Genomic DNA, 9,435 nt, shown 5'->3' on the forward strand with positions numbered 1-9,435 from the left:
ATAGCTAAGTCCATTGTGAGCCAATCAGAGTGTATAAGATTAGTGTACAAGACCTTCATCTGAAGTATCACATTGGCACATATATCACAGAGATCCCCATCTGCTTCCCATCGTGCTCCCCTGAAGACAATCAAATCCAAGACTTCCGAAGTCATTGGCACTCCTTAGTCAGAGGTTTAGCCCCACAGTCTGCTTCTCATCCATGTACCGCAGGCATATGGGAGCAGCATCTTTAATTTTATACTACCTCACCTGTGGCTTAACTCTTCCCATGCTTTCCTAATTTCCTTCTCTTCCAACCTGACAAGGTCGCTCAATATTAACTATGCCTAATGTTGGAGATTCTCAGTGTTGGGTTTGTGGCAGAGCAAATCAACTGAATATCTGTTCAACTCATATGAGAATTTCTTTGGCAAGATCTTCAGTTTCTTAAACCTAAAAGGTGGAAGGTGTAAGCACTTTTGATATCCAATATGGTTTTTATGCCTCCGCTCCCGAAGGTAGCCGGAGGCATTATGTTTTCGGGTTGTCCATCCATCCGTCCGTACGGGCTAAACCTCAGCAACCACATGTCCGATTGAGACGAAACATTCAGGGTAGGAGCGACCCCCATGCAGAATGTTTTTATGATAATTGTGATGTAATAGGTCATATGGTATGGCAGCCATCTTGGATTAAACGCAAATAATTAAAATACATATTTCTCGGAAACCTCTGGATGGAAGAATTTGAAACTTGGCACATCGACAAGTACTCCCAATGGGGAACAAAAGCATAATGACGACATCATCGGTGAAGTGGTATACCAGCCATAAATGTTTTAATCGAATTCCTTATCCTAAAAATCTGAAATTGCATGCACATGATCTCTGACCCCATTTTTTATTGAAATATTAAACTTATGACATCATAGGTCACATTGTTTGTCAGCCATATTGGATTGAAGGAAAATATTAAATAATTATATCTCTGAAACCAGTTACCCTATCGATGCGAAATTTTACAAATGTCGTCTAACACCATTGTTGAATATAGTTTTAAAATGATGACGTCATAAGTCACATGGTTTGGCAGCAATCCTGGATAGAAAAAGTAATCCGATCAACACGAAACTTCACAAACATGATCCCCTAACCAAACATATGCAGAGTGTACATTTTTGATGTCATATGGCATGTGGTTTGGCAAACATATTAACTTGAAAGCTGATATTTTTTAAAATCCCTTCTCCGAAAACGCTTCACCGATCAATGTGAAATCTGCCCCGTGGTGAAAAATGTGATACTTCAAAACAGCTGAAGGGATTTAAACCAAACTTGTTTATTTTTAGGACAGTGAATGAGGGAATCTACCAATTGTCACAGGCAGGGACTATGCGGAGGCATATTGGCGACATAGTCACATTGCTCTAGTTTACTCCACATATTATTGTCAAAAATGTGTGGTGTGATATGCTGCAGACTCGTATCATTCATTTTCCAAATGATAATTTGGGTTTAAAAAAAATGACAGAAAACAACCGTTACAGTGGTCGACATGCTTACGTACTCGTGTGTGTACCTTGGGAAGAGAAGGTCGACGCAACCCTTTAGAAAAGCTGGTCCATCGCCAGTCTCCATTTGATTATTGTTAGAACATTAGGAATGGTCAGGATAAGAGCTTCATGGATGTAGCGCAAGTCAGTTACACATGAAGTTGGTATCACCTGGATTACTGAAGGACATTACCCTTTCTGGCTGAGCCAGATCAGTAAACATAAGCAGAAAATAAAAGTTTTTAAACTGCATGATGAGCATCAACTCGTATTGTGTACAAAAAAGATAGAAGGAGAATGTTGATTGAAATTATTTTCTTCCATCTTTCTTTCTTTATGATATTGGACTTGAGCAAAATATATTTGTCAATCTCATTGAAGTTTCCCTGAATTTGTATTCAAAATTTGTGATTGAAACCTAAAAAATATACTCATTCTGCTGCAAAGTATACAAAATATATTAAAGCCAACGAAATATAAAAAGTATACCCGCATTTAATCTCTGATGTTTGGGCTTGTAGGCTTTTATTATTCTTCTTTTAACGGTCACAATTATTATTCCCACGTTTTTGTGGGAATCCAAGGGGGTTGGCCGGAGAAAGCTTGGCCCAACTTTTTCACGACCAGGCTGGCCAGGCCTGATATTTGACGAAGGTTATGGCAGGAATTTGTGCAGTAATTTGTTCATGATGCCGGCGATAGCTCACTGACTCTTCGCAAAGGACACCGTGGGATCTTTAACATGCACAAACTAATTCCGGAAGACGGGACGCCCATTTTAACGTCCATCCAAGGGACGACACACATCTAGATGAATCACCCTGCCTGTGAAACACCTGGATGGCAGTTTATAGCTGGGTCAAGATTCAAATCCAGGCTAGACAGTCTAGAGGCGAATGTGCGCACAGCCTTTCATTACAATTCCTTGTTGATATTGTATAAGAGTAGGCACAATGTTTAAAATAACTACAACAAAGTCCCTGCTTTTCAATAGGATTTTTCAATCATCGCTGTGCTTGGGATAGACTTAGTTTGTAGGATTTTTCAATCATTGCCTTGCTTGGGATCGACTTAGTCTGTAGGATTTTTCAATCATTGCTGTGCTTGGGATCGACTTAGTCTGTAGGATTTTTTAATCATTGCTGTGCTTTGGATAGACTTCGTTTGTAGGATTTTTCAATCATTGCTGTGCTTGGGATCGAATTAGTCTGTAGGATTTTTCAATCATTGCTGTGCTTGGGATCGACTTAGTCTGTAGGATTTTTTAATCATTGCTGTGCTTTGGATAGACTTCGTTTGTAGGATTTTTCAATCATTGCTGTGCTTGGGATCGAATTAGTCTGTAGGATTTTTCAATCATTGCTGTGCTTGGGATCGACTTAGTCTGTAGGATTTTTCAATCATTGCTGTGCTTGGGATCGACTTAGTCTGTAGGATTTTTCAATCATTGCTGTGCTTGGGATCGACTTGGTCTGTAACAGACTTGTTACAGACTGGTAACAGAAACACTTACCTCTTGTACAAATACTGTAAAATTGCATTATATGCAATGTAATTAATGTTCAACCGATTTTATTTCAATACACAAGATATAGGCTTGATGATATGGATTTTAATGATGTGCTTTGAAAGAGAGTTTAAAATTTCTCACTTTTAAACCGTTTTTTAAGTTCACGTATAGAGATCTTCCTTAAAGTTATTTCAAATGCTACTTCGGTTACAACTAGAAATAAATATTTCTTGAAATAATGTCCTTGTTGTACCTGTTTATTCACAAACAAGTCTATACACATGGAAGAAAACTTACAAACACATCATCAATGACACAATATTTCTCAAATTCCTACAATTTAGTTTTACACGCAGCCAGCAAAAATGTGTGTGTGTGTGTGTGTGTGTGTGTGTGTGTGTGTGTGTGTGTGTGTGTGTGTGTGTGTGTGTGTGTGAGATTTCTTGGTCACTCAAACTGGTCATTTGAAGGATGACACGATGAAATATTAAACCTTTGTACACTATGAAATACCGCAGACCAGTATATGCTGCCAGTACTTTGGCGCAATGAGAATAATTCAGCGGTCATCACTTGGACGCTAGCAGCAGGAGACCCGTGGCTGATAAGGACGTGAAGATCTTGGGAGTATTACCTTAAAGACATGTGCGCTACCTTTGAGTTATCCTGTCAGATCATGTGAACACCCAAACGTGGGACGATCAAAAGTTCAACGAACAAGATACTCGCAACAGTCCTAAGCATTCCAAAAATTTATAATGAGGCGTATATATGAATAAAAACATATATTTTCATTCTCAATATAAAACTTGTATATTGATACATTTAAGAAAACGTTTGCATGCCTTGGACAATAATCTGAGTATCTCGTTCCCAAAACATTTCAAACCCCTCATATATCGCATAAACATCACAGCCTTAACTGCGATAAATTAATTCAGAACAAGTTGTAAAGACGATTTTCTGATGAGACTTAAATTACAATTATTGTCATATAATTGTAACGAGGTTTAACACCGAATCATTATTCTCCATGATTTTTCTTTTCCCCATTTTTTCCAATCCCACATGTCATAAACAGCAAAATAATTACAAATAAGGCATTTTAATGATTCTCTTTTGGGAAAATGTCGTTTTTCAAACGTTTTAGATGCTCGTGGAGCACTTCGTGTAAGTCTTAATTAAACAAACGAATGTCGTCATCACTTTTGTTAATAACGAGTGAAAACTATTAAATACTATACATGAGTGCTGTTCACAAACCTGCAGGCGCATCCAATTCTATTACAATTATAAATGAAAGCACTATTCTTTATCGACCAGGAGGCGTCCATGGTTGATTAGTCAACTTTGCACACCAATTATTCGTATATTTAAACGTCCCTAATGACCTATTCAACATGGTTTTAATATTTCGATTTTGGCATACATATATATATATATATATATATATATATATATATATATATATATATATATATCACAACACATTTTTAACTGGTTTATGTACAGCATAGGCTGATTTTTTTTCGAATACATATCTACTGTACATTAATGTGCATAAAGTACTATCAATAATCCATATATATATATATATATATATATATATATATATATATATATATATATATATATATATATATATATATATATATATATATATATGTCTACATATATATACATATATATATATATGTCTACATATATATATATATATATATATATATATATATATATATATATATATATATATATATATATATATATATATGTCTACATATATATATATATATATATATATATATATATATATATATATATATATATATATGTCTATATATGTCTATATATATATATATATATATATATATATATATATATATATATATATATATGTGTGTGTGTGTGTGTGTTTGTGTGTGTGTGCATCACACATGAGAAACTGAACTATTGCATAAAATTTTTGAACTGAACCAATCATTTTGTCTGACGAAAACAAACTACAAATATACGTTAGGTTTATTTTGTCCACTCAAAACCTGTGTTAGCATGAGGAATGTGGTATAAACATCTATCTATTAAAAGTGCACAACAACATAGTTACAAGGGTCATTTTAAAAGTCGACAACCAAGATACTCATAATTGTCAGGAAACGCCAAGATTTGTTTTTTCCATTTATAAATTTCTGAAATGAGGGAAATGTTGTTTTCTTAATAATCATGTCTAGTTATCCGTTGAAAAATACAAAATAACAATAACCTTGGTGTTTCTTGTGTAAAATGACTTTTCAGCCACATTTGTGAGTTGATAGTTGTGTGTTTTTTTTGTGAGATTCACTTTATCGTTTGTGTTTATGTACATAATCAATGTCATGTAGGGCCAAGTTTGTGACATGGTGCAGCTATTTTAGAGGTATTGTATGCACTACTAAATGCGCAAGTGGAGCGGTGAGTTCGTCACTTCTTCAATGGTTATTTCGGTCTTCACAAAAACGAAAGCAACAGTTACGAATGAAAAACACGTGTCCAGTCTTGCACTTGGAAGCCTCTTCAACCAAGGACATTGTCCTCTGTATAAAAAGGCAAAATAAAGTGGCCTCGATAAAGAACATTGCCTTCTCTAAAAAATACATTATCCACATCAGAAAAGTTATATTCTCATCTCACTCAGCCATTATACAGTATACAATGGCAACAGAAACTTTCAGGAGCTGCAAATATCATCTGGGCTCAATGTGAGGTGGGGAAACGCGACGTAACTGATCCTTATTTCCTACAGTCACGTGAAAAAGTAAGTACACCCCACGTAAAGTTGTGACTTTTTCAACATATTTCAACATACAGCTATTTGATCTTCATTTCAACAATATTGATAGATAAAGCTGATATAACATATCAAATATCATGAAATATTTACATTTTGTAGTCCATTGTATAATTTAAATAAACATAAATGCAAATTTCGCATGTGGAAAAAGTAAGTACACCCTTAGCTCTAATAGGTGGTATTGTCCCCTTTGGCAGAAACAACCTGAAGTAGGCGTTTCTTATAACTGTCTACCAGTCTCTGACATTGACTGGGAGAAATTTTTGCCCACTCCTCCATGCAGAATTCTTTCAGCTGTGCGATGTTTGAGGGTTTCTTGCATGCACAGCTCGTTTCAAATCCCCCCCCCCCCCCCCCCCCCCCCCCCCCCCAACATCTCGATGGGATTTAGATCCGGGCTTTGACTTGGCTATTCCAGAACCCTCCATTTCTTTCTTTTCAGCCATTCCTTGGTGGATTTACTGGTATGTTTAGGGTCATTGTCATGTTGCAAGGTCCACCTTTGGTTGAGCTTCAACTTTCCGACAGATGGCCTCACATTATCCTCAAGCACCCTCTGGTACAATGAAGAATTCATAGTGGATTATATGATGGTGAGCTGCCCAGGCCCTGATGCAGCAAAGCTGCTCCAAATCATATTTCCACAACCATGCTTTAGAGTTGGTATCAGGTTCTTGTGGTCAAATGCTGTCTTTGGTGTTCGCCAAACATGTCTTCTGGTACTGTGGCCAAATAGCTCTACCTTTGACTCATCTGTCCAGAGCACATTGTTCCAGAAGGGCTGGTCTTTGCCGAGGTGTTCATTGGCAAACTTTAGTCTTGCTCTGATGTTCTTTCTGGACAGCAAAGGTTTCCTCCTGACACACCTCCCATGCAGATCAAATTTGTGCAGCTTCTTTCTAATGGTAGACTTGTGCACTTTGACATCAACAGGGGCAAGAGCTACCTGTTGGTCCCGTGATGACATTCCGGGGTTCTTAGAGACTTCTTTCAGCATCTTGCGGTCTGCTCTCGGGCAGAACTTGCTGGGGCGGCCTGGCCTGAGCAAGTTGGCAGTTTTTGGAATCTTCTCCACTTGTAGATGATCTTCCGGACAGTCGAATAATTGATTTCGAATTGTTTGGAGATCTTTTTAAATCCCTTCCCAGACTCGTAGGCATCTATAACCTTCTTTCTGAAGGCCTCAGAGAGCTCTTTTGATCTAGGCATGGTGACGCCACACACTTCAACAACAAATAGCAAACCAAACTAAATGTCTGAGTTTTAAATAAGACAGGTTCCTCCAAGATCCTCTCTAACGATGTCCTAATCATTTGCACCTGAACTGGTGCACCTGATTCTAATTTTAGGTATTTGAAGTTGTGATAAATGTTGGTGTGCACTTACTTTTTCCACATGCGAAATTTGCATTTATGTTTATTTAAATGATACAATGGACGACAAAATGTAAATGTTTCATGATATTTGTTATATTATATCACCTTTATCTATCAATATTGTTGAAATGAAGATCAAATAGCTGTATGTTGAAATATGTTGAAAAAGTCAAAACTTTACATGGGGTGTACTTACTTTTTCACGTGACTGTATATAGAGTGTTTGGGTATGATGCATAGTTTGGCACCAATCACCGCAAGTTGGAATGGCAAGGAGTTTGAAAGAGCCAATTCTCAAGACGAGACACCCGGGATCGCGTGCGTCTTCCCCCTTGATTTTCCGGCAACCTTCTTCTCCTTTACTCGGCGATTCTGGAACCAGATGGTGACCTGGCGCTCGCTCAGCTCGGCTGCCGCGGCAATCTTTCTCCGTTTCTCCTTGGTAATGAACTTGCACGCGCTGTATTCGTGCTCCAGTTGTCCGAGCTGCGTCTTGCTGTATGGAACCCTCTTCTTTCGGACCCGGCGGAACGTGGCACCCATTTCTGCTCCGCCGCAGAATGACTCCCCTAGAGGGACGCGGAAAGAAGTATCTGAAACATCGATATTCGTCGAGTCTCAGGCATAGTGAGATATCTCTACAGGGCATTATGACCACGCACGGACCTCCACCCAAAAGGAGCAGTGTGTGTGCAATGGTCACACACATTTGCACAAGTTATTATGCAGGTAGTTAGGAAGTAGAGAGGCTCTACTGCTAGTAAATAGACAAAGATCAAATAACCGATATAATATTTTTACAGGCCTTCGTACACAATAGAAGCGTTCAATATACTTTGGCAGCATTGAACAGATAAGCAAACAACAGCGCACAACGTTATAAAATCTACTATTTTAAATGCATAAAGTTTACCTGAGTGTTTGGAAAACCTGGAATTGAGTACCTACAGATCACATGTATAGACAGTACTGGATTAATTTACTCTAAACATTCATGAAAGTCTAAAGTAAGGTCACCATTTTTTTTGGTGTCTGTGGCGATGAGTATTTTACAATGGTTGTGTGTTGCGCGTATGTGTGTTTGCTTGGCGTGGCATAATAGGATTATGATTATGACACAACATGATTCGGCTTGTGGAGAGAGAGACGCAGCGCATTGGAGGGTCTGCAATGGGGGGCGGGAGGGGGCAAATATACCTTACAACTTTTACGCCAGAATATTCGTCATTCCAAGTTCGAGTGCGTAAGGTCCAAAAGCATCAGATTTTCTTGGAAATATTTCTTGCGACTTACAAATGTCTTCGCCAAACAGATCTTGTCAACACTGGACCAGAATCATTTAAAACGTGTTCGAATCGCAGGGAAGAACAGTCTTCCCGAAACGGTCAAATGCACTTTGCTCAAGGTTATCCTGTAATGTAATTTCCAATGTTTGCCAGAAAAATGTGTTCAACATTTCTCATGACAATTTGCACATTTTTCCCCCATTGTGAGGTTTGTGCAGATAAGAAACGAGCTCTGAAGTCGTAATAATAAAGGAGACGGCTGCTCTTGTGTTTAAATATAGTATACAATTCATGGGGTCATCTCATTGCATACATCGATACCAACTGTATTTTTACAACATATTTGAGACTCACCAGAAATGGAGGCTTTCCATAGAGGCTGGATTTGGGCCTGGTTGTATTCTTTCCCTCCACATACTTGGCCCGGCCAGCCATTTGCGAGAGGCCACGGTTGGTGCTGGTGCCGGCGGTAACTCTCAAAGTTAAGGAAGGTGTCCGACCTACGTCCGCACTGGCAGAAGCCAGTCCAGGTGACACGTCAAAGTACCCGGGTACCGCTTGGAAATGAGGCCCGTATCCCGAGTAAAGAGCAAGGTCTCTGGACCTGGAGTCTGAAGGGTTTAGACCACAGTGCGGGCTCGAAGATTCTGCCAACTTTTCCCCATGGGTCAAAGCGGGGGGGTGCGGCGGCGGCGGCATGCTCTGCACCCGACAACCGTAGTATGCGCTCGCGTATGCCCCGCAGCCATATCCGAGCGCACCTGAAGTAGTGGTCGTCCCGGGACATGCTGCCGAGGACCATATCCGCTTGGATTGCTCGGCGGGACACGACGATTCAGGAGTCCAGAAGGTCGCATGATGCGGGGTGGCTGTGCCGTGGGGCTGCAGGAAGTTCCTACGCA

The 9,435-nt window shown here is 39.1% G+C and overlaps 2 protein-coding genes across 2 annotated transcripts in view; one reads left to right on the forward strand and one right to left on the reverse strand.

Annotated features, from left to right (window-relative positions):
* LOC137437620 (ATP synthase F(0) complex subunit C3, mitochondrial) overlaps window positions 1-9,435 on the forward strand; it is a 268,961-nt gene that overhangs the window by 76,304 nt on the left and 183,222 nt on the right. The gene's annotated exons all lie outside the window — the stretch shown is intronic.
* On the reverse strand, window positions 7,542-9,335 carry LOC144892002 (homeobox protein Hox-A13-like). The gene is made up of 4 exons (XM_078777158.1): window positions 9,242-9,335; window positions 9,038-9,144; window positions 8,870-8,990; window positions 7,542-7,795 (listed from the first exon to the last, which is right to left on the reverse strand). Exons 1-4 carry the CDS (start codon window positions 9,333-9,335, stop codon window positions 7,542-7,544), a joined length of 576 nt encoding a protein of 191 aa, XP_078633284.1.

The sequence above is a fragment of the Myxine glutinosa genome, chromosome 1 (genome assembly GCF_964187855.1).
Source record: "Myxine glutinosa chromosome 1, kmMyxGlut1.1, whole genome shotgun sequence".
Classification (NCBI taxonomy): Eukaryota; Metazoa; Chordata; class Myxini; order Myxiniformes; family Myxinidae; genus Myxine; species Myxine glutinosa.